We start from the raw sequence: 26063 nt of genomic DNA, 5'->3' as shown, positions 1-26063 counted from the left end.
TTTTATCCATTGTATATAGACGTGCCTGGTCCTTATACCTTCAAAAGTGTGCTGAGCTGAGCTGAACCGGACAGGGCACAGTGGAAGCTACTGCACCGGGCAGAAAGATGCATAAGACACAGTCACCAGCTTCACGGAACTACCAGTCTGGCAGAACCAAAGACACAGGTCCACAAATCACCACAGTGTAGGGCAGTGTGAGACAGGCTCAAGGCAAATGTTACAACTCAATGTAGAGCAAGGAGAGGAGACCTCTCCCTGCTAAAGTAAGAATGCAGAGAAGGGAAGGTGGCGTCTAAGCCAGGACTTGAGGCAGGGCTCCTGTTGAATACGTTCAGTTAAGAAAGAATACAAACTTCCAAAATAAGTGTGGTCATTTATTCCTAACAATGATTCATCTTTAGTTGAATATTTGCTTAGAATTAGGAGTCACAGTGATGTAAAACAGAAAAACAACCAAAGGGGAAAAGAGGACGTATTGTTTGCACAGGGTGATTTCTCCCAGCCAAAATGGTAACTGGAAAGGATTTTTTTTATTTTCAAAAACTTAAAATGAGTAGATAACATTTCAGCCAACATGTAACATAGTATTTTTACCTCTCCCACAATCTTCATATACCATTTAAAGTTGATCCTCTATGGACATAGTAGCGATGATTATCAATGCTGACTGAAGCAGCTGACTGACGGGGAGGAGTAAGGTTCGTGTAGGACACTGGTGGAAAGATCATCAAATCACAGCCTGGGTCCCGCTCAGATCTCGCCCCCCGAGCTCCAGACCCAGAATCCAACCACATACCACACCCTCCACTGCAGAGTCTCACAAGCCCCCCGAACATACCACATCCAGCGTGGAAGTCGTCATCTGCACTTTCTTCAATGTTCTCTAGGTCACTAAATAACACACCAGAAATTTGGGCGTCATCCTTGGTTCTATCTTCCTCATTCCACAACCATCATCATCACCACCAGCCACCATTTTACTGAATGTGAATTAACGTCGAGCCAGTTACTGAGCCAAGTGCTCTGTAAGCATTTTCACCTTTGATCCTCATAAAAACCCTCTGACGTAGGGCTCTTAACTATATTTTCACAAGAAAGAAGCTATTGTGCAGAAAGGTGAAGTAAGTTTCTCAAAGACACAGTTCCTAGTGGCAAAAGCCGCCACACCAGTGGTGGCTATCTGCAACGCCCGAGTGCCCCACCACCGTCCTGAGGCTGCGTGCCTCTCCCTCTCTCCCTTTTTAAAAGTACCTTTCAATCCCTATCCTTTTCTCCGTTCTTACCTCTACTACTTAAGATAAAACCTAATTTCTCAGGTTTACTGTAATAGCCTAGAATCCTGAGCCTCAAAAAGCTATTCTCTAAACTGCCAATCAGGAAAATATTCAGAAATTAGCCCCACAACCTATAGTGCCTACAGGTCCCAGGCATTTGCCCTGAAGGAGTGAGCCCCATGGCAAAATGGCGTACGTGCTTCTTCCAAACGGGACAGCGGCTAAGCAACTGCAGCCCACCTATTCCTTGCAGTAATGCAGGACTACTGATTTTTCAACAAAGCCTGATATCCATGTTTCCTGTCAAATACTGGCAACTATCTCAAGAAATGTTAAAATACTCTGTGAACGAGACTAAATTCACCTGTATGCTAGATCTGACCTATTAGCACAGCTTACAACCTCTGAAATTTAATTTGATTATGTAATTTCCTTGTTTAACATCATTACAATGTTCCTCTGCAACTCTGGGACAAAGGCTAATCTATTTAAGATGACATCGAAGGCCTTCCATGAGTCAGCCAATTGCTATTTCTCCCACTGCATCTCTTATCTGATGCCCTTCAAACACATACCCCATGCCAGAGCAAGGTGTTTACAATTCCTAGAATGTGCCCCCACACTCTGGCTTCTAAAGTTTCAATGCACCTTTCTGTCTTGCCAGAGTGCCCTTCACTTGACTTACTTATCCCTCAGGATTTAGTTGGGGCACTACTCCATCACTCCTGGGCTGGGATCCTGCCCCCTGAGATATGCTTTTGCAGTATCCTAGTCAAAACACACCTCTCACCCAGTATTGTCCTAATATGTGGGCCTTCAACACTGACAGTGAACAACATGGATGCCTAGAGCTTCATCTTATCGGGATGATATCTGCAAGTGGTTATCTGTAGTACAGAGATAATCAAGAAGGTAATAGCACTCAATATATATAACTGTTCAATGAATGACTCAACTGAACACCACCAAGTCCATAAAATCTTCTTTGGTCCTCTCCAGCAAGAAGAGTCTCTTCCTCTGAACAACCTCAACTCTTCATCCCTAACCCTTTCCTACTTTAGAATCCTAGAAGGAATAAGAGACAATCATCTTACCAAATTAGCTCCTCACAAACAAGAGTCTATGTTTTACTAATCTTTGTATCTCTCCCGCACTTAACGTAGCTCCTTGCTTCTAGTAAGCTCTCAAATGTTTGTCAAATAAATCACAGTAACTCTGAATGTTCTAGTTCCTTTGGTTCCTTTTCCTTTGGTTAGCTAACCAAAACCATAGTCTACTCTGAGGTTTACAAATGGATATTGAGAAGTGGGAAAGGAATGGTTCAGAAACACAGACAGCTATTCAATGGAAGTTTTATTTTAGAAATGAATGATGTGAGAAATCTCCTACTTCCAACTGATTACTTTCAAAAATGGGCATATAGGGGCACCGGGGTGGAGCAGTCAGGTAGGTGTCCAACTCTTGACTTCAGCTCAGATCATGATCTCAGGTTTGTGGGATCTAGCCCCGAGATGGGCTCCACGCTCAGGACAGAGTCTGCTTGAGATTCTCTCTCTCCCTCTCCCTCTGTGCCCTACCCCCACACTCTCTCTTTCTCTAAAATAAATAAATCTTTTTTAGAAAAAAAGATGGGCATATAAACAAATGTATTTAAAAACATGCTATACTGTGAGTATTAAGATGGACCCTAGTCAAACACTAGGGTGTTCTAAGTATTCTATATATTGTTATATCTTGTTTTCTCTATATATTCTATATATTGACCACACACTAATAACAGCAAACATTTATCAAGAACTGTTCTGCATGAGGCACTCATGGCCAGTTGGTAAGTCACAGGAATAGGTCCTGAACCTAGATCTGTTGGTTACAAAGCCCACATTCTACAGTTGACCCTTGAACAACATGGGGATTAGGAGTGCCAACCCCCATGCAGTCAAAAATCTATGTATAACTTTTGATTCCCCCAAAACTTAACTACTAATAGCCTATTGTTGACTGGAAGCCTTACCGATAACATAAACAGTTTAATGCTATATGTATTATATACTGTATATTATATGTATATGCTGTATGTATTATATACTATATATTATATACTGTATAATGTATTCTTACAATAAAGCAAGCTAGAGGAAATGTTAAGAAAATCATAAGGAAGAAAAAATACATTTATAGTACTGTATTTATTTTTTAAAAATCCATGCATAAGAGTACCCATGCAATTCAAACCGCTATTGTTCAAGGGTCAATTGTACTTTTCTTTGGCATTGTCTCCTTAACCTCAGCCATAGCTCTGCTAGTTCATCCTATAACTCGTACCAATTATAAGATACATACACTGTGATTTTTTAAAGTCTCCCTGAACAAAGAAATTCCTTAACTTTTATTTCTAGCACTATCATATTTTTCCCCAAATGTTTTTATTAAAATCCTCTCTTAAAAACATTTTCTAAGACATGTGATAGTATCTTTCACCTATCAATGTACATTGTCTTCTTGGCCCCAATTCCGTTAAATAGAATTTCACATATTTCACCCAAATTTTCCACTAAAGTGCCATAAGGGTGATTCGTTAAGTGACATTATTCACTTCCAAAAATATTTTATTTTTTAATTTTTAAAGATTTTATTTATTTATTTGACACAGAGAGAGAGAGATAGCAAGAGCAGGAACACAAGCTGGGGAGTGGGAGAGGGAGAAGCAGGCTTACCGCTGAGCAGGGAGCCCAATGCGGGGCTTGATCCCAGAACCCTGGGATCATGACCTGAGCCGAAGGCAGACACTTAACGACTGAGCCACCGAGGCGCCCCCCAAAAATATTTTAAACAAGGAACCTTTTATGTACCAAAACAATATAACATAAATACTCATAGGTCCTATTATAACATCTTATATATTTTATACAATAAAAATATTTCTTACCTGAATTTTTCCAAGGAGAATTAATGAATATGAGATACAATTCCCTCAGGTTAATGATAGGCTGGTGTTAGTAATTTCATTTGGTGAGTTTTTTTTTTTTTTAATTTCCTTCTTTAAGTATTAAAAATATAAACTGTCCTTTAGGTTAGAATGGAGGTCAATTTATTACATTCATAAGACAGGAGAAAGGAAATAAACTGAAAGGAAAAAGTTTAATGTAATAACTGAAAGAAAATGAACTTATATAATTATATAATTATGAACAGAATAAACACATAAAAAATATAGTTTTCCCCCAAATAGGCAACTCAAAAACACAACTAATGTTAAGTTTTATTGATAGCTCTGTAAAGTTATTATTAAAGGTTATGCCTTTCAAGACATAGATTAGCCATAATTATTTCAAGAAATATGTTCATCTAACCTTTGAGCTGGCACCTTATCCTGGCTATTCTCTGCCTTAAGACGTAGAAAGCTGCAAAACAAATGTCCAAAAAAAGAAATTCCAGATCTTTTCTCTGTAAGGAGGCTGGACTTGGGTATTTAGCAACTTGTTACATTCCCGGAGACTTAACACATATTCAACGCTCAGTGCTTTTCTGAAACAAAAAAAAAAATCTAGGACATGTTTAAAATAGTAATATTTTAGTCACCATTTTGTCATTCAAAAACATTTTGTAACAAAAATATTAACCAATAATTGAAGTTGTGCTATTCTTTCATAGTCCAAATTCTAAATCAGAGTATTTCAGACCTCTTGCGGCACTGTACCTTCCAATCCAATTTTTCATTTTCAGAATATTAATTTTGGTTCCAAGAGACGGTATCCTTTTATTTAAATGAGTGTTGGACAAAATATCTGAAAAAAATTAAAACTTTGGATCAATTAGTAACCAAGGCTGGCAGTTTTTTAGTTGACAGATCTTTACTTACCTGTTTCTTACATACTTTGTATTCCCTTTTCTCTCCAACTTTGAGGAGGAAATGTTAAGGTTTGTTTTTTCTTTCCTTCCACAGCATTTTCTTCTTGCATGGCTGCTTTGGTTGTCAATAGCAACAAGAATTACCGTGAAAGCTCAGCCATTTCACTTGGAGATACATAAATAACCCAGTTTAACGAAAGGAAATGGAAGAAACTTGAAACAATACTAATCATGGTTAGGGTTTGACCAGCCTAGAGGTCCTACAGGTAAGGGAAGAGATGATTTATTACTTCTCTGTGAATTAACACCTTCCCTCTTTAAAGCATAAAATATCCACTTTTATTTTTGATTTGTGCATTTATTTGCATAAGTTAAAATTAGTTGAATGGAGCCTTCTTTGGGGTAATAGCAGAAGAGAAATAGTCCAAGACCAAATTGATTCAATTGAAGTAATAATTTAACTATTGATCCAGAATGATTGTTCTGTATTTTTAAAGGCACGCATATTGTTATATATACATATATATATATCTGCTTGTTAGAAGTTTTTTTTCCACATTGGTTTGGTTCATAACAAATTAGTGTTTTGTATCTATTGTTGTTGATGTTGTTAACTTTAAAAGAACTCACCATATCTTGATGTTGACACATTTCTTAAAATAGAACAACGAAATATATCAGGTACAATCTTAGCAAAAAGCTGAAAATGAATCAAAGCATAAACTGCAAATTACATTCTGGATCACATATTAAGGAAAATTGCTTATGGTTATAGTTATGGATTAAAAGGGAAAAATATAAAAGGATACCGTTTCTTTAATACTCTTTAGTTGCCAATTTTGAATAATCAAATTTATCAAGAAAAATATATTAAATGATTTTAAATAAAGGTAAACAATAAAGAATAGCAAACATCATTATTTTCTAACTAGTTATATTAGTCCTAAGCAGCCAAACAGTTCTGTATAGTTTATTTTTGTCTTATAATATCTTAAAGTTGGGTCACATTTCTCCTACTTTATATAAATCAGCCTTGACACACACAGATTTAGTAAATTTTATGATATCAATATGTATATCCATTAAATAAGATTTCTAGCATGAAATTTTAGCCCATGTCTGTTTTTAAATTTGCATTTTAAAACTATACAAAACTGCATTTTAAATCAAAGCGATGTTAAACCCAGAGTAGATTATTTCCAGGAAGCTTCTGGAGTCTATTCTCTATTGATGCATAAGGAAATTTTCACAGGCAGCGGTCACCACAGTTTTTGTGAAAGCTGCCCCAAATAAATGCCCTACATGTATTTTTTATGGTATAAACCCCACTGTGAGAAGCACTAAAATAGGATTCATCAGTAGCAGATAATATAGAAAAATCTGTCCCATCTTCTCCTGATAAGGTTTCTCACAGCCACAGTAGTAAACACATGCAACATTGACAGCAAAGCCACTCATATTCTAGAGTCTAGAACTCTCTCCTGCGACTTGCCCCAGAACCACTGCTTCAGTTCAGCTGAATGTTGATACTATGCACTTTGCTGAGGGTTCTCAGTGATATCAGGCATGGTTAAAAATAATAAGCACTCTGATGATTTTATGAAATTGTGAGTAATATAATCTAGAGAAACTAAACTGTTTGGAGATTAGTTTTCTAGCCTGCAAAACACAGGTCTACAGATTTGAAATCAATCCTGGGTTTTTGGACATGAAAAAAATGAGAGATAAGAAAACCCGAAGGAACTGGGCCCATTTATTATCCAAAGGTATGCCTATCTTCTAGTATATAGTTTACTGTAAATTTAATTATAAAATGCCCAAATGTTAGGCCAAGCATAACCTTTGAAAAGGAAATAATGAAATGCCCCAGATTAAGAAGACAGATAAGGAGTCACACAAGCCTCTTAAGCAAAGAGCACAGCACGACATATGCACATTTTCACAGGTAACAAACGCCAGGTACATGCATGAAAGGGAAAGGTCCCGCCTGACACTGCCTTCTCCCTCTCACCCCTAATAGTAGTAGCTTTAAAAATTTCTCCACACCCCAACCTTAAATTTCACGCTTTATTTCTCCTTGTCAAAAATGTTTGTATTAGCCTGGCAAACTCTGTTCTTAGACAACTATCCGACACCGGGCATTTAAGACACCAACATCGAGGACAACAGATCCCATGAATAGCATTTTAAGTAATTTGGATGATCCCAACTTTCAAACCACTACTTTTTAAGTATCAGAGCTACAGAATTCATCAGAATCCAACAGAAGATTAGAGAACAGAACATTTAACACATCTACAAATCATTTCTTTATAGTTTTCCCCCAATCCCCCAAATAGTTTTAAAAAAAAATAATTCTGCCTTAGTTGGGAAAAACTATACATGGGAATGTCTTAATTCTTGGCCATACATAGATGCCAAGATAATATGATGAATCTTTTAATTCATCAATGATTTTAAAACTCAATCCAAATCCAAGGGACAAAGGACTTTGAAACCACCATTATCTATGTGAAACACCATGAAATATTTATGTAATCATATGAACATGGGACTATTTATCCAGTAGAAACTATTACCCTAGTAATATCTGATATAAAATCAGCTCTAAATACCCATGCATGTTAAAAAAAAAAAATACAGCTAAGTGTGAGCTGCAATTTGTGTTTTTCTATTTGCTATTTGTTGGCATGCAAACATCTGGCAGGTAATTACTAAGTACCTACAAATCTTAACACTGAAATAAAATAAGAGTACCAAAGGCTTTAGAAAAATATTTTGGGTGGCAGGAAGCTTATATTTGGATAGTCTATCTGTGGAATTAGTTTCTGTAAATGTCGCAACACATACCTTTGACCATTTAGGGATCTCTCCTAGAAACTGAGCTTGAGAACTCTAATGTATGAAAATAAGGCTAAGGATTTTTGAAAAACAACATTATTTTCGGCAAAGTAAGCATAAATCCAGAAATTTCCAATTGTTTCTTCCTTTGTGTATATCAGTACAAATTTAAACCATGATGACCTATTTCCTAAAATCTCACCATAAATCAATAATATCTATAAAAGGCAACCCTAAACTTGTGATCTGATGATGTTACAACAGGAAAACATGTCAGTTCTGGAGAATTTTTATCATTAATCTACAGAATGGTTAAAAAGATACTGACCAATTGAAGTGTTCAGTTTTAAAATTTAATGGACTCTAGATTATCCACATGCAAATAACTGACGGCAAATCCTTTGTCTCATATTGGCTCTCCCATGACATCTAGTACATACCAAGGATGCCTCTCCAGTCTTTAGTTAGCGTACGGCAGAAAATGAGGGTTTCTAATAAAATACAACTAGAAAAATACTTTTTTTCTCCAAAATCAACTACTATATTCTAAAACTAAGAAACTGTTTTGCCTATTCATATCTTTTTCCTTCCATAGTAACAGTAACAAGTTCACTTAACATTGTTTTATTAGACTAAGAACTAAAATTGTTGAGAGAATCTATGAAAGAATATGGAATGAACACATAGATATCTGTCACTATTTTACCACACATAATAAAATTTTATCCTATCTGGACTTTAATGTATTCCTTTATGCTGGCTTTATTAGTAATTTTATTAAAAATTCCATTATGACCATAATTATCTCTTTAATTATGTACTATTAATTGATTAAATCAGAAAACTGAAAAGCTTAAAGCATTAAAATATAAAATTTATTTAATTTGATATTATTTAACTGAACTCTATACTTTGTAACAAATCAATTTTTAGTAACTGGGTGTACATCTTGCAACTAATTTGCCCTGGTAGATTCCCAAGGATGCACTGTCAATCACATTAGGCTATGCTACTAGTATTTTTTTATGGTTGTACTGACTGATATCACTTTGAAATTTTTTCAAGCCAAATTATTTTGGCTGCATTCTATTATCTTTGATAACAGATCATTTATTTGTTCACATGAAAAAATAGAAGGTCTTGGCTCTAGCAATGTAAATTCCTTAGCTCCCTTCTAGGTTGACTGACACAGGGTAACAATTCTCGGCACCGGTTCGATTCCTGGTTGGTGCAGATCTCTGAGGAGAGGCATTCAAAGCCCCTTTCTTTGCTTCTCCCAAGGAAATGGGGTACTTCCTGGATTGGTGCCCTCTTAAGACACACACTGAGCTCTCTCGGAGAGAGAGACTATCTGAGGACATGTGTGTATCAGGGTTTCAGATTCCATTGCCCCTGGGACTGCATGACTGCAGGAGAATCAGTGCTTCCTCACATCCCAGGGAAAAGGAGTTAAGTTTGAGACTGGTTAGGAACATGAAGAATACTCACCACAGATTCTGCTTTGAGTCTATTCAGGGCCTAAGCGGCTTATTTAAAGCAACCCTTCATGAGATTCAGGGGAACTGGGATAACAACCAAGGGTCATTTTGGCTCCTTTGCATATCTGTAACAATCCAGAGCTCTGGGGAAATGAGCACTGGTCAAGGAGTTTGTTGTTCCTGGGTTCACTGGCCCTATTTCATGGAACAGCTCAAGTAGGATAAATGATGCCTGGAAGCAATGTTTGTGCCTCATCTCTTATCCCAAGCCGTAATTTGCTTAGAGATGAGTAAGACCATAGCAAAATGGTGATGAGCTTTTATACTGATATCCAATGAATACAAAAGTAACTCAAAAAAATTGATATAAAAAAAAATTCTCCCACTGATTTATTTGCAGAACCTCCTTATACTGGACCAGAGGAGACATCTATCTACACTCCATTCACAATGCCTCTGGATACCAACTCTACCAACTGTTGACTGATGTTTAAATTACATAGGAAGGAAGGAAAGAAAGATAAAGAGGGAGAGGAGGAGAGGAAGAGGGAAAGAGAGAGAGAGAGGTAGGCATGGGGTAGACTTTAATAATACAGCAAACTTCAGGATGTTGTTAGTGATCCTAACTTAAAACTGTCTTTTCTAAACTGGAATTTGCCATAAAGCCCTAAAGAGTTCACGAATCACAGATATTCTCGGCTGGATTGAGCGGAGATATCAGAAAGCTAAGTATGTAGATAATGCTTCTTAAACTTCCCATGAACTGCACTTTTAGAGTAGGGGGCCTCATCTTAGATCAGAGCATCTTCTATGAAATAGCTTTGTAAAACCACCACCGGCTTCATGACAGAAATGTTGCTGTGGCCCCTTCCACTCGACCATTCACTCCCACTCTGTGAAGGACCACATGAAAGTCTTCTTCCAGAACTACATGTGGGAAAAGCCATAATTTCCCCCAACTAACTGGTCTGATTTTCCCCTAACAAACATCATGAATTATATGAGCAATAACACTTTTCTTTTTCTTTGGCTACCAGAAGCTAACAGCCAAATGATAAGACATAGTTAGGATCCTATGCTGACACATCTGCATGTTAATAACTCTCCTCCTGACATCTTACCTTTTATTCTACCCTTGTCTTTTTTTTCTCCCCTAGCCCTTGTTAATTCTGTTTTCCTATTTTATTGCATGCATTCCTGAAAGCCACTTCATATCCTTCCCCAAACAAAGTAGAATATAAACAAAGAGAAATGAAGAAACAAATTCTATTTCTCTTTCAAACTATCTTCTCAAGGAATCAAAAATAAAAAGTGGCTGAACAGAAGGTTTCCACTGTGTAATATCATCCATGATTTAATCTCCTTTAGGAAGTAACATATTTTATAGAAGATGATTTATAAAAATGAGTTCTTCAATTACTGTACTTACATAAAAATAGGATGTCCCTACAACTGTCCCGCATCTAAATGTATGTAACAGTGATGATGACTATGCAAAGATATTGACTGCAGCACATTTCATAAACCAAAATATTGAAAATCACCTAAATATGCATAAATAGGGATTTTTAAATTAGTTAGGTATTTAAAGGGATGAGTCAAGTTTACATGAACTGATAAGGACTGGTCTCTAAAATGTAATATATGAAAAAAATCTAAAAAAATAAAATAAAATGTAATATACGATAAAGAAGATACAGAATAGTTCTTACTTTATGCTATCAATTTATAAACAAGGACAATTCACAAATGCTTACAAATCTCTGCAAAGATCAATAGGAAACAGTTCCTGGGGGTTGGAACTAGGTGTCAGGAAAACAGGGAAGTTAGAAAGACTTACCTTCACTACCTTCTCTCTTTCTTCGAGTCTTTTAATTTTTCACTTAGGCATGCATTTATTTTGTTAAATAAAATGATTTTAATACATAATTAAGATAAAGATTAGAATCACTAATGGAAAAGTTATGCCTCCACTGTTTTCAAGTCACTTTATTAAAGTATTCTGACACAACAGTATTTAAATATTTCCTGAAAATCTTTTATCATAACAGGGGCCCAAAAAACTTTACTCAGATACTAAACTTCTACATAATCCTAATAATAAAAAAGAAAATCCTCTATAGAAAGTGATAAAAATTATGATACAAGTGATACAAATAAAAGGTCAATGAATTAAGCAATTCCTAAAATAATGTGTAAATCTTTCTTACAAGAAAAAGGACCTCACATCCATAAAAAATACATAACCAATTGTCAGGATGTCAGGCGGAAATCCTGGCAAATGGACAAACCGCACTCCATTCTTCCCAATATGAGCCAGTTGCCTCTGTTCCAAGAGGAAACAGATGAAAAAGGGGGTCAAAGGTCCTTCACTGACCTACCAGAGGGACTTTTGAGGGAAAGAGTAGGGATCAGAGTATCCTAGAACCAAGCAACAGATCAGATTCTGGATATGGAATTGCCAGAGCTTTAAGTCAGCATTCCAATCCAGTCTTTTCCATTACTATTTACTACCAAGTAAGAAACCACTGGCCAGTTGGTCAAAACCACAAATGTATATGCCATTCGATCACACATAAAAAGTTATCTTGCAGAAATACTAGAACACATCCAAAACAATATTTCTTCATTGTATATTTCAAGGTTACTTATTTTAGAATTGTTTGTATTAGTAAAAGATTAGAATCAACACAAATGTCCATCAATAAGAAACTGATTAATAAACTATGGTATAGCCATGCAGTGGAATACTACAAATCCATAAAAAAAAAAAGAAAAAAAAGTGACCAGGCTCCTCATGTACTGATGATAAAGAAAGCTTTCCAAGATACATTGTTAAGGAAAAGAAGCAAGGTACAGAACAATGTATACAGTATATCTTTCATTTGTATAAAAGAGGGTAGAGAAGATACAGAAATTTGCCCATTGGTATGTAAAATCTTTCTGAAAGGTACACAAAAAGCTGATAATATTCATTGCTCTGAGGAGGGATATTTGAAGAAATAAATGCATTTTCTCTTACAAAGTAAAAATTTTTAAAAGATTGATGGGAAAAAACTTTAAACCTGCATCCAATTGGTGGGAAAGGGGTGAGAATATCTGGGTGTGGTGGTGAGGAAGGAGGGGGTAGTAGTGAGGATTAGGCCATCAGAACCCTCCTCTCCTCCCCTTTCATCTCCACCACGATGAAGGCCCAGCCCCCATGATGAATACCTTCCATTACTTATTGAGGGACGCTGCATACAATCACTCAGCATCACTGGACTATTGCTTTAAAAGCATGCAGTTGAGTTCAATGGACTCGAAATGCACACAACATGAATTCTACAGATAAAAAGTACCCTTCAAAAATTCTATTACACTTGCTATAACAGGGACTAAGGGAGGAAAAACACACCTATGTTTTTCAAAGCTTATCCGACAGTTTTCAAGTAGAAACGCAGTGTTGCCTCGTTGGCAGCCGTGAGTGCGTGCGTGTATTCCCTCACTTTCTGCAGCAGCACATCTCTGTGGCCGGTGTTTGAAGGCAGATCTAGTGCTGACCCTGCAGCGCCTGGAGTGTTTCCCTTTCCGTGACCTGACCTCCCAGCTTAAGAAGTACTAACATTTCTAATCCATAAAGGTTAAGACCTTCCCAGATTAACTTTATGAGGGGATCTTAGGAAATGAGTAGATCTTAAAAGTATTATATAAAGATCAGTTCCAATAGGAGAAAAGATGAAGGAACAAAGTAATATCTGTGAAACTTAACTTTCAAAACTACATATACTCAGAACTACCTGTTTGAGAGGTCAAACTTCTTCAACACTGATTTTAGTTTGGAATCTGCATTCCAAGACCACTGGAAGTTACTGAAAGTACATGGTGTTCTTAAATAAGCTTTCCACGGAAAGTGGTAGTTGAATAATATTAATCAAAAACTTTACTTCTTGAGGATTTGGAGATGCAGGTTTAGTGCTAAAAGTAGTTATAAGATTGTCCACTGCCTTGTTTTTATTCCTACCAGAAAAAAAAAAAAAAAAAGGAACCAGAATCTGCATTACCACCCCCAAAAACAGAGAAGGAAGCTAATCACATTAAGACAGTGAAGTGTCTCAGCTCCATTAAACTGGCCCCAAGACCTGCTGGCCATCTTCGACATGGCTCTGGGCAGTAAAGCCCACTTGAGACCCCCAGTTACTCCTGGAGTAGGTATGATTATATGGGTATAAAGAAGGTTTACCTATAAAATACTAATTCACATTCAATGAAGGTCACCATAGTTGTTGACTACAAATGGAAAGGCATTTACTAGGAATAACCTCTCTGTGAGGGAACACTATATATGGTCTTTAAAGCCAATTCCAGTATTTCTCATTTACTCTTGATTATTTTAAAGAGAAGTGTTCAGAATCTAAATAATCAAAGAAAGGTATAATTTACATAATTTTGTGACGAGGGACAGGAAACCAGTACAGGGAGCAAAAAAAATAATAAATCGTGTTCCATTGTCACGATTAAGTTTTTGAACCCAGATGCAAGTAACAAATGAAACATGAAATTTAAATGTTTCATTGACAAAATCAAAATCTGTTTAAACTAATAACCTTTTCATTTGAAATATGGAAATTTAACAATTTGCTCTTCAGTCTTTCAACAGTCCACAGTCCTGAACCAGTAATATATATTATCCAGCAAAATTATTTAACAACTACAAAACAGTTTCAGAATAAATTACTGCTTCTCCGTCCCCCTGTTGCACTAACCTATACATTTATTTAACATTGATAAGAATTCAAAAGTTTCACTTTCCCTGACAATTGTACAGTTGTAGCCTTTGGAGGGGGGAGGAGGAAATGAGGTTTAGAACTAATAAAGCAAAGTCAAACTCTAGGTTTAAGTTTTACATCTTTCTAAATTTTTCAGAAAAATATATCAGAACATCTGCATTTTGCCTGGTTTTAAGGAAAAATGATACAAAAATCACCCTAATTCACATAATTTCATTCAGAAACCACAAATTGCTTAGTGACAGCCAAAGAACTCAGAAACTAAATAGCTTTATTGAAACTGGAACTTGCCGTATTTTGAATTTTAATCTTCATACCTCTAAAAAGTGCCTTCAACAGAAACACTACTGTCATAGCCACATACACAGCCAAATCTGTAAACAGAAAAACAACCATATAGAAATATAATATTTAGATCCTCTATACTCTTTCTACATTAAGGAAGCTCTTTAAATAGCTAACCAGGTATAAAAGTTAGTGACACTCACGTGTCCCAAACTGCTTGTTAGTTAAGAGTTGGTTCCATAGCATATGCGGTTTTGTTTTTTTTTTTAATAAAATACACAAACCCTGAGAAATCTTTTTTACACAGATCTCCACTTGGTAGGAGAAATTGTTAAAATCATTAAAGTGAAGTGTACCATTAATATGATGGGAAAGTGAAGGAATAGAATAATTACAGAACAAGAAACAAGTATTTTGTAACAATCTGAGTAATTAAGGTGCCCTGTGCTGTAAATATGTAACTATCAGTGCGTTGTGATTCTCATTTTACCACAAAGAGCCACATCAATAGTTGATAAAGCCCAAGACAATTAGAAAATCAAGTTTTAAATTCTCAATGTGTAGAGACCTGTTTATGGGTCAAGAATGGAGGTGGGTGGGGGTATGGGTAAAATAGGTGATGGGGATTAAGGAGGACACTTGTGATGAGCACCGGGTGTTGTAAGTGTTGAATCACTATATTGCACATCTGAAACTAATATTATACTGTATGTTAACTAATCAGAATCTAAATAAAAGCTTAAAAAAAAGAATATAAAACAAAGAATCAAAGGATAGAAAGAAGGCAAGGGTATGACCTCTAAAAGAACTATGAAAACACAACCTGCCTGTTTCTGGACTAGGTCCTGCTTTCTGCAGCCAGGCAGGAATGTTAGGATAGAATGTCAGGTGGCAAAGGCAGGAAGCAGAACACAGCTCCTATGCTTGTCTGGGTAGCATCCTTCCTTCCTCAGTCCCTGAGGGAAGGATGAGAAGTCTGGCTGAATGCAGCTTTGTGGCTAGACACCGTGACGAGGAGTGGAGGCTGAGCAATACGAGCTCCCTGCAAAGTCAACTGGCCTCTCCAAACAAGGCCATGGAAAGGGGAGTAGCAAGTGAACATGAAACGCAGCATGTTCTATGTCAATACATCTCTTTGTCTCACAGGAATAGGGTCAAAATGTCTTACATATGCTCGACCAAATGGATTAAACACCAAAGGGTCACTGCACTAGGGCATGAGATATGATAAAAATATATATATATATATATAATGAGGGTATGGTCTCCCCCACTTACACATCTTCTAAGGGATAAATTGGGAGGTTCTGTGTCTAGGTGGAAATAGCTTCCTTTTGCTTTGCTGTGCTAATTTGAAGGAAAATTCGTAAGTGAATCATTCAGAAAAACAAGAACCAGAACTTTACTAAGGAAAGGAGAAGGCTCCTTACGGGTAAGGACTCTGAAATGATCTAAGGGTCAGAAAGACAAAAACAATTTTCACATTAAATTTCCCAGAAGGTCTTTGGAATTTTTATAGGTAGTCCATTACCAGGTGTAAGAGTTAATGAACAGCAAGGCATTTTTCCTTGAATAAATGTAATGACAAAAGTTTCAATTTCATAAAAGCTTCCTTTAAAAACTAATCAGGAACTTTCCGTTTGTCCCCAGCAAGCTTCTGTTTGGTGGTGGTCTTCCTACTTTGAGCTGACCTCTGGCCCCTACATTCCTCTACCTGTTTATAGCAAAACAAAGACAGGGGAGCTCTAAGCTGACAAGAGACATTTGTACCATCTGAGATTCTGAAAACACACACACACACATACACAAGGAAACATCCATCTTTGAACTCGTTTTTACAACTCTGCCATCTACAATATTAATGGTAAAGATCCACCTAGATTTTTTTAAATTTAAAGGCATTTTATTTATTGTAACATGGAGAGCCTTAGAATCATCATTTTTATTTTGGCAGTAAAATGCAAAAATACATTTATCATGCCTAGAAAACAAAGAATCTGATAGCATGGGTATGTCCCATCCCATAACACTCTTTCAAAAGCAGTATTCCTTTATATTTCTTTACTTTCATCAAACACATACATAGCATTTACTCTGTGCCAGGAACTGCATTAAGTGCTTTACAAATAACTCATTTACACCTCATTTACGGTCCTACGAGGTATTACACTATTTTATATCTATTTCAGAGATGAGGAAAATAAAGCACAGAGAAGTTGAATGATTTGCTCAAGGTCACACAGCTAATAAGGGATGGAACAGAAACTTAAACCCAGGCAGTCTAGCTCGAGTCCATGTTCCCCTCCATTAGGTTGCCTCTCAAACTTTCACCAAATCCAAGCTGAGATGAACTGTGATTTGTGCAAGATCATCTTATACGTTTTTATAGCATTACCGTTTCAATAACTGACTTATCATTATTATAGCTTCCTCAGAATCTCAAGGAGTACAAAGAAAGAAAAGATAAATACTATCAAATACTATGCTTCACCACTTTACATTCTGTTAGAAGCAAAACGAAGTATAGAAGATAATGAAACAGTGTCTCATCTCTGCTGGGAAAGCTAGTCTGCTAGGAACTTACTTGGATGTTTAAATTCAGTAAGGCCACTGTAACTTGGAAAGGTCTTTATGCTTGTTCAAATTCAGACTCACCCAGCTCGTGTATACCCGAGAAAATTTAATTACGTGTTAAAAGACAGAACAGCTCTGAGAGGTTCTTTCTGGGGAATTCCACAGTTGATGAATCTCTCAGAGACAGAGGAATTTTTTTATAGGGCATCTGGCAGAGCGCGTATGTACTCCTACACCCCTACACCCTGCCTCTGCCGACTGCTCTGGCACTCTGCCACCAGAGAAGGTGTGCCCCACTGTGCTCAGGGCCTTCTGCCAGAGCAGCCTTTTCCTAGGTAGGGCTGGGGTACTGTGCACACCCCAAAGCACTTCAACCCTCCTTTTGGGAGTGCCCTGCCAATTAAGACAGCAAAGGAGGAAATTACCTCCATTCCTGCAAAGAAACTACTCCTTTTTTTTTTTATTTGGGAACAGTGTGTGTGTTGGGCCACCCTTTGATTATCAAAGCCGGATTGCTCTCCAAACTCCAGCCCTGTGGCCTCCAGCTGTGCAAATACTGCTGACAACGCCATATAACTGGCAGATGACGACTCCACCAGGTACCATTCTTCTTTTGGACCATCTTCCCTTAAAAACAATTAACCAGTCAGGCACGGCAGCTTTGCCTAGTTCTTTTTGTTTACTGGAAACTGGAGTTAGCATCATTTCCCCTTATAAAAAGAGGCAATGGCCTAACCGTGCAAAAAGTCTGGCCCAGTGGCTTACAGGTAATAGACAAACCTTAATCTCCTTTCCCTTTCCATATCCAACCAGGGATGTTAACCTGTGACCATTACTCTCACTCCTCCGCAAAGTTAAAGGCAGATATCATGCACAATTCTTAAAGATGAAAACAGCTGTGGGAATTCCTAGCTTTCCTGAACTTAAATCTACCCAATTGCTCCCACCGTCAACACATCTCTAAGGCAGGCTCCACCCTGTCCAAGGCAGGCTCCGCCCTGTCCAGCTCCAGCCTTCTTCACTTCACTTCTCTTTTCCTCTAAGCTCCTTTCTCATGAGCAATAAAACACTGGGATGTAAGGAACCCAACTTCGTTCCCATCATCTCACGAGACACACCAGCCTAGCACAATGCCCCAGGAATTCACTTGATCATTACGGATTCTCTCGTAGGGGAGGTGGAATACAGTTTTGAGATCCAGATAAAGTTGCGGGGAACAAATTTCTCAAACTTCCATGATGTGGCTCTGATTTCTACCACTAAAATATCCATGGAAAAGGTAAAAATCAGTATTCTGATTTGGCATTTATTACATGATGTTGATTTCTTCTAGAACTTAAAAATAATGTTTTTTCAGAGGTGTTATTTGATTATGGTGGGTGGTCCATTTAGAACACAGTCAATACAATCTCACTTCAAAAAAAAAGGAAAAAAAGGTTTACAAATAGGCCACTTTCCACAACAGGTATGGTAAAGATTTTATTAGTGCTAGAAGGTTCGGAGTCTGTTTAGTGTAAATATAGTCTAGACTCATTATCTTACCCTCATCTCCAAGTCTGGAGCACAGAAAAGAAAAAGCCTGTTGAGAAAATAGGAGCTGGAGATTTTGGGGACAGATGCCACAATAAGCATAGTAGGTGGCTCTCTGAATAACAAAGCTGGCACCTTACTGACTGCTGGCTCAGTTTGAAAAGGGGCAGAGTAAGGAGTCAGGAACTGAAAACCCCCCTGTGGGAACCACACCACCAAGACTTGCTCAGTAATGAGCCCACTGATGTGCAGAGTGAAGCCATGTATGATGGTGGAAAGCCGCACCTCCCAGGGAGCTGAAGTCCCCGGGGATGATACTCACGCTGACACTGTCCCCAGGACCGGCGGGCCCAGCCCCAGCAGCAGTCAATTCTTCCACCATAACGACACAGGCCAATTGACGACACTATTTGCCTGGGCCACCTACCAAACAAAAAGATTCAAAATAAATAAAGACACTATTGAAATTAAAAATATTTTCCTGTTATTATTGTTTTTTTAATTTAAATCACGCCCAACAATCTTCAATGAACTCATTCATGCCTGCAGAAATTTAAGGATAAAACACATTCAGGAAAACAGTTCTGCTGTGATCTAATTCCAAATTTCAGAGAGTTAAACACACACACATACTCTACACACTACACACAGGAGTAGAGGCAAAGGGAGGGGAAGATCCTTTCTTAAATGGAAACAGCATCAGCTAAAACCAAGAATTCTCAAGGCTGACACTCACAGGGTGGTTTCTGAAGCTTGAAATGAAACAGATTCCTCAAAGACCCACACCTGTTACTTGGGGGAAAACCAGTTTTGACTGATTTATCATAAACTGAAAAGTATTAATATGACATGTCAAAGCAGAAAGAAAAAAAATCTGCCTTTTATTTCTGCCTTGGAAAGGGGCACAAAGACGGGACCTTCCTCAAAAATCAAATGAAACAGACCTCTTTCCAAGATATGACTCTTTGGCAGAAAATGTTCCCAGAAAAAATAAAAAAGTATAAATAAAACCAAGAGGAGTTTAAAGTGTAGCTAACATCTCAAGTGTCCTTGTGGTTTGAAACTTCTCTGCATCAACAATTCATGTTATCTTCCTCACTCATGTAAATAAGGACTAAAAGTATTCAATTTCAGTATACCAATTTATCCACCAGATTCCACTTTCACACCTTATTTGGTAAATCGTTTCTTTGTTTAGATTCACACCTGACTTTTTAACCCCAGAGGATCAATATTTTAATTGGCTGTTTTAAAATTACAGCTACCTTAAAATCTTATGCATAATCATGTGATTTCTGTATTTCCTATTGCAAGTGTGTGTGCCAGAAATGCACAACATACCCGAATGCGAGCAAAGAATTGCTTTAATAAAATAAAATAGCCTCTGGCCGCTACCCACATTTTCTTAAAACACTCCTGATCTTTCCAATTCCCGTTTCTTTTATCTCCCCTTATGCCCGCAAGCCCAAAGTACAAAATAACCCCGAACTCTCTATTTCCTCCCACCAGGTGGTAAACAAGTGATTGCGCTTTTCCTCCTCAGCGCTCCACTGGTTCCCCTCCGTGTTCCCCTCCAGGTTCAAGAAAGCCAATCAATCGTGGAACTGATTCGTTCCAAGATTACAAGTAACACAGGTGCGGCTGTCTTTAGGGCTGCGGAGAGGGATACTTGGCGGGGTCAGGGCGGGGGTGGGGGGGGTCTCTGAAAGAGGAAGACTGGATGGATGGCGGTGTGACCCGGGTTAAAATCTCTCCCGGCTGCTCCAGCCACGTTTCTGCGCGAGCAGCAGGGATCGGCGCTCGGGGCGGGTCTGGTCTCTAATTGCACGGAGGTGGGGCAACCGAGCACGCCCTCCTGACCAACAGACACACACAAACACACTCACTCGCCCGAGCGGATCCGCGGCGGGGCAGAGAGCGCCGCGCGCCGCCGCCAGAGGAGCGGCTGAGTGACAGCGGCGACGGAGCCCGGGGTTGTTGGAACCTGCCAGAGCACGCTGCAGCCAGGCTCGCCCGAGGTCTCGGGAGCTGTGTGTGCGTGCGTATCATACACAAATACGCACGTAGCGCTCCCCCTTCTCAGTCCTTATTTTGAGTCCACCTCCCTCGAGAAAGCCAAGTGCGGAGGCAAACGGGTCCTCCCTGGAAGCCCAATCGCTCCTTCGCCCCCACCCTTTGTGTGAGCGGCCCTGACAGCGTCGAGCCGGGCTTTGGCCCGGCCACCTGGAAGTTTCCCAGCTCAAAGAGCCGTCTAAATCACACCCGAGAGCTTCCTGGCCAAGGGTGTCCTGCGCGTCACCTCGGCTTAGGAGGTCAGCCCGCGCCCTCCCAGCCGAGGTGCGGGGCTCCAGGAGCCTTCCTCCTCCTCCCCTGGACCTAATTCCCGAGCCGGGAGCCGCGGCTGGGCTCCGGGACTCGCAGGAGGCGCCTTCCCCAGCCTCAGGAAGCCAGCCACTGGTTGCGAGAGCGGTTCGACGGCTCTCCTCCCGCCGACGCCGTGCGGTGGCCCAACTTCTGGCCTGGGAGACGCCTCCCTGGCCGCGCAACCCGGCGGGGAGAGGGGACCCCAGCACCGCAAGCGCGAAATTAGCGCTAGGAGAACAGGGCGCCCCGTGGCCCAACTCACCTCACGTCGAACTCGGCGGCCGCCTGCAGGTAGAGCGAGGAGCCGAGCACCAGCGCCAGGAGGAAATCCATGTCGGGCGGCGAAGGGCGGGCGGCAGGGCCGATGAGCGCGGGGAACAGCTTGGGGGTGCTGGGCGCGGAGGAGAGGCGCGCTTGTCCCCGTGGCTCCCGGAGGAGTGCGAGCGCCGCTGCGAGTGCAGCTGCTGTCGGAAGAGAGCGGCGCGGCGCGCAGCCGGAGCAGGTCTGCGACGCGACGCCGGGAACCCCCTCTGGCTCCCTCCCCTCGAGGGGAGGTGCTGCAGGGGGAGCTGCGCCGCCCGCGGGGAGGGGCGCAGGGGGCGGGGGGCGCGCGTGCGCCTGCCTCCCCTCCCTCCCAGCCCGGGGCCGGGGGTGAGGGCCCTAGGCCCCTAGGCGGGAAAGCTCAGGAGCCGGAGCGCCGAGGGAAGCGGCGTCTCTTGAGGGCCAGCCAAGTGGGGCGAGCGCCAGGCTGCGAGGAAAGTTGCAAGCCCGGCCTGGGCGAGGGAACGCAGGGCGCCCAGCAGGAAAGGGTGAGCCGGGGAGGGAAGGGGCCCGGGGCATAGGTTCGCGCTCCGAGGGTTCCGCCAGAACAGGTGGTGACTGCAGGGGCGAGCCGTGGCTTCCACCGGGGGGAGGGGTGAGGGCGTGCGGAGAAGCCGGAGACGGGAGACGTTTCTGGGGCTGGAGAGGAGCAGTGTCTGCATTTAGTGAAACCACAGCACGACTGCACGACTTGGACAAATTAGCAAAGGCAAACTCCGGGAGTTTGCTTCTCCCGCAGAGTTGGCAAAGGCTTATTTTTTATTTTGTAACCAACCGAAAAAAATGTTTGGCTCTCCAGTCGAGTTTTGTAGAAGAAACGTGCAGACTGTTTCTATCTCTGCCAGCTCAACTTCGAGCACTCTAGAAGGGTAGCAAGGGCTGCCCCTTCAGGGCACGTGCAGGCCGGAGAGGGCGGGCTGTAACTACTTAGCAGTCTGTGGTGTCTGATCTTGGGGAGATCATTTAGAAACCATTTTAAAAATCATTCTGTTGTTGCAGAGCAAAAAATATTGTACTAAGACTGTTCAAATGAAAACACACAACAATCATCCTAAAATGCACGTGAAAACATATATCCATTGAGTCACCTCCCCTCTCAAACCCTGTCCCAATGAGTCCCCGGTGCAGAGATGTGCCATCTCTCAGACCCCTCAGACCTAATCTCCTATTCTCTCTCTTCCCCTATCCCATGACCTTCTTGCCTTTCTCCCAGACTCCAGGCATGCACGCCCCTGCCTTTGCGCCAATGACTGGCTGATACTTATTCCTGGACCCAGATATCTGCATGGTTCACATTCTCAGTTCCTTCAGGCTTTGCTCAAATGTCGCCTTTTTGAGGAATCCAACCGTGACCACCCAAACTTAAAGTTGCAAACCGGCCCCCTCAGGATGCCCCATGATTTGGTCAGCTTTGTCTTTTCTCCATACCACTGGTCTTCCAGCATCCTATATAATTTATTTCTTGTTTGTATGTCTTCTTTCTGCTAGAATGCAAACTCTTCAAGGGAGTTTCTTTGTTAGTGCCTAGAACAGTGTCTGGAATGTAGTAGGTGCTCATAAACGTTTGTTGAATGAGTGTGTTACATTACGAACTTTTTTCTGTCTTTATTTTCTTTTTGAGGTTTCTCCAACTTCAAATTTTTAATGGAAAGTTCTGTGGCAGTGTGATCTCACTATCCTGATTTCTTCGTGTGTATAAAAACAGGAATTTTATGCAAGAAAAGGAAAAAATAATGGTTTCAACTTAAACGACTCTTTGATTTCCAAGTTGTTTTCTGTTAGCAAAACAAGTTTCTATTTTAATCTCAGGAAATATCCATGCCAATTCAGGCTTGGGACATTATTTTAGGCAAACAGCTTGGTGTCATCTATTTCAGATCTTTCTAATGAAGTCCAAAAATGTAGGAGTCAAAATATTTTTTCTTCAGAAAATCAAATTTTTGTAAGTGTAATGTAGGCTTAGTTCCAGGCTCCAGTGGCTACTCCTTAGCCATTTCCTTTGTTTGTTGATTCCCGGGTTGGATTTGCAAATAAGCCCCACCAGACCAACAGATGATTATCAAGAAAGGGCTAACCTATAGGCTAAAAGCTGGAGATAGAAGGAAAGGAGGACAGGTGATAGGTGAAAATATGACAGTATCTGAAGCAAAAGTGTAATGCCCTATCGGCAGGCCTTTTAACATTTTTTTCCATATCTTTTTCTTTGGCTTAGAAAACACTCCATTCATCTTCCTTCTTCATTTGGACACTCTCCACTTGCCCTTTGGGTCCAAGTTTAGCTGACATTTACCCAGGAAGCCTTTTCTGATTTTTTGCTCGGCTGAGACTTTTGTGGTATAATTACAACACTATGCATCCCATATTGTAACTCCTAATGCAGTGTGTTTAATGCATTGCTTCTCTACCACTCTGAGTTCTATGAGACAGGGTACAAGGCCTGGCACAAGGCTTCAATTCAGTAAATATTAAATGTTGGATTGGATTGAATTGAATTCTTCCTGGTGAACTTTAGCTTCTCGCCTGAGTAAGCAGTAGCTGATTATATCAGTCTTTGTTGAATCATGGAATGAGGGGACTCTAAAGGAATTCCAAGGTTAATATGCTGCAGTTATGACCACCATTCCAGAAACAAGGTGACGTTCCCATGGGAGTGCCAATTACTGTCTCAGTCTTGAAAACAAACAAACAGATCAAAACAGTTTGCTTTTCACAATACCTGTACTTTCCCAAGAGGACAACTTTTTGGTTAGGTTTCCCACCCGATAATGCCACCTTGCAAGTGGTACTCACAGTGTTCTCACAAATAATTATCACTAATTACAATGTGATACAGATAAACAACAAAATAGGACCACACAAAAACAACTTCAGACGCTTAGACATTAGAAGCTCTTAATTGTTTTGTCTTCTTTTTTTTTCAACAAATATTTAGTGAGAGCGTACAATGTATTGGCCATTTCTTGGTACTAGGACTTCAGCCGGAAAAAAGACAAGGTTGTGCCCTGAGAGCACACTGCAGTTGGGGGGGGGGCGTGGTTTGTCAGGGAGTAAGTGCTGTAAAGAGAGGATAAAGGTACAAAGAGAGGGTAAAGGAAGGATAAGGTGATAAGAGATGGGGTGTGATTTTAGGTAGAGTGATTTGGTCCCCTCTGGGGAGGTGACATTTAAAGAGAAACTGAATAAGGTGAGGGTGTGTGGTGGGGACAGTACCCAGACAGAGGGGAAAGAAAATGTGTTCTCTATCAAGTTCTCATAGTGGCTGTCAGCAAGCTCTTTCTCCCCCTATCCCACATACAGTGGTGGCATAAGGACAGGATACCTGCTTTAAGAACTCCTATTAAGAAGGGAGAAGGATGAGGAGCACATAGCCGCTGTTCACTGCAATTTTGACTCCCAGCTGAGCAAGAATTATGGAGATTCTCTGCTCCAGCTGTAGAAGAAATGCCTTGGTCAGACAGTCGGGTCACCTCTGTTTCTCCAACCTTGTCCATTCATCTTCCATAGCCACACCAGAAGGGGCTATTGGAGCATGTGTCTTCTTTCGAGGCTGTACATCATTCATAGCTCTTTTTCTACTGGTACAAAATCAAGGGTCTGAGTGTTGCTTTAAGGGGCTAACAGAGACAGATATTTTCAGGCCAGGCTCGTGGTTTCTGCAGTTACCAGATTTCTTTAGAACCCCAATGGGCTTCTGATCTAATTGTTTCCAGTCAGTTCCTTGTACCAATAACCATAACCAAAATCTTTTCTACTCCTAGTTCTTAAGCCTGCTTTATTTCTTTGCTTCTTTGTGTCCATACCTTACTCTTTCATCTTAATGGAGGCCACCTTGAAGCTAGCTAAAATAATAGGGCTGTTCAGAAGGGAACACCCCGTACTCTGATACTTGCCACAAGGCTTAGATCCCTTTATTGATATTAATGTTTGGGTCATCAAAGCAGTTGTCTTTTTCAATCGAAGGAGGCCCCAAATTTCTGGACATTCTCATTTCTTTCCATTCCTGCTTGCAAAGCAGCCAGTTTTTGGCCAAGCTCATCTCTTTCTTAAAAAAGTGCCTTGTCAGAGCAACAAGGAGCAGTGAAATACACTAACATTTTCATTTTTTACAATGATATTCCCTAGTGTTGTGTCCTTCACGTGATCATAGGTAATGATTTTATGAAATAGCATGTCTAGGACCTTTCTAGCCCACACACAGCAGTTCTAGTTGTACCACAGAGTATATCATCCCTTCAGAGAGTAAATAATTCCGATACTTAAGCTCTTTTAAATATCTAAAGAGGAGTGCTTATAATTATTCTTAAGAAGTCATTGATATTTAAGTCTGGAAAAAATAGCTTTCTCACATGTGCCCAAACATACACACATATACCCAGCTCATCTCTGATACAAATATAAATGCAAAAAGCCCTAAATAAATGATTAGAAGTATAATCTATTAACATATAGAAGAATCCATTATAATCATGTTGACAGAAAACCTCTATGTGGGTAAAGGGTTAACAAAATCCTTTCCCCTTCTGCATGAGAATTTGACCTTATGTTAACTTTCTAGCTCCCGTTCCCCTGGCAACCTGATAAGGTGGTTGGTGAACTATGTTGCTATGTTGCTGGTAAGAATGGATCCCTGATTGATCAACTGTGTTTAGACAGAACAAAATATACCCAATAGCAAACCATAGCATTGGAGGGACCTGAGTTCAGTGACTCTTCTAACTGGGTGTGTCCCTTGTAGAGCCCTTGGACACTACGCTGATGAGATACTGGCTCCAGAG

The 26063-nt window shown here is 40.1% G+C and overlaps 1 protein-coding gene and 1 long non-coding RNA gene across 9 annotated transcripts in view; one reads left to right on the top strand and one right to left on the bottom strand.

Moving 5' to 3' along the window:
• Positions 1 to 21821, bottom strand: part of NPNT (nephronectin) — a 78597-nt gene extending 56776 nt beyond the window's left edge. The window contains exons 1-4 of one of the 8 annotated variants that reach the window (XM_078069041.1): positions 21230 to 21821; positions 18926 to 19026; positions 14532 to 14588; positions 4628 to 4678 (exon numbers count right to left, since the gene is read on the bottom strand). In XM_078069041.1, the coding sequence (XP_077925167.1) occupies positions 4628 to 4678; positions 14532 to 14588; positions 18926 to 19026; positions 21230 to 21300 (280 nt within the window). In that variant the 5' untranslated portion in view covers positions 21301 to 21821. Of the gene's footprint in view, positions 1 to 597; positions 1986 to 4627; positions 4679 to 14531; positions 14589 to 18925; positions 19027 to 21229 lie in introns of those variants that run through there. The other 7 variants (XM_078069042.1, XM_036094755.2, XM_036094758.2 and 4 more) reach the window with 7 other exon arrangements.
• The window catches only part of LOC118537410 (uncharacterized), a 39032-nt gene continuing 34166 nt past the window's right edge, over positions 21198 to 26063 (top strand). Inside the window, exon 1 of the long non-coding RNA XR_013446424.1 lies at positions 21198 to 21258. This is a non-coding gene — a long non-coding RNA (uncharacterized LOC118537410). The remainder of the gene's footprint in view (positions 21259 to 26063) is intronic.

The sequence above is a fragment of the Halichoerus grypus genome, chromosome 3, assembly GCF_964656455.1.
Source record: "Halichoerus grypus chromosome 3, mHalGry1.hap1.1, whole genome shotgun sequence".
Lineage (NCBI taxonomy): Eukaryota > Metazoa > Chordata > Mammalia > Carnivora > Phocidae > Halichoerus > Halichoerus grypus.
Note: the sequence above shows the minus strand (reverse complement) of the source record. Positions and strands in the feature narration are given on the sequence as shown.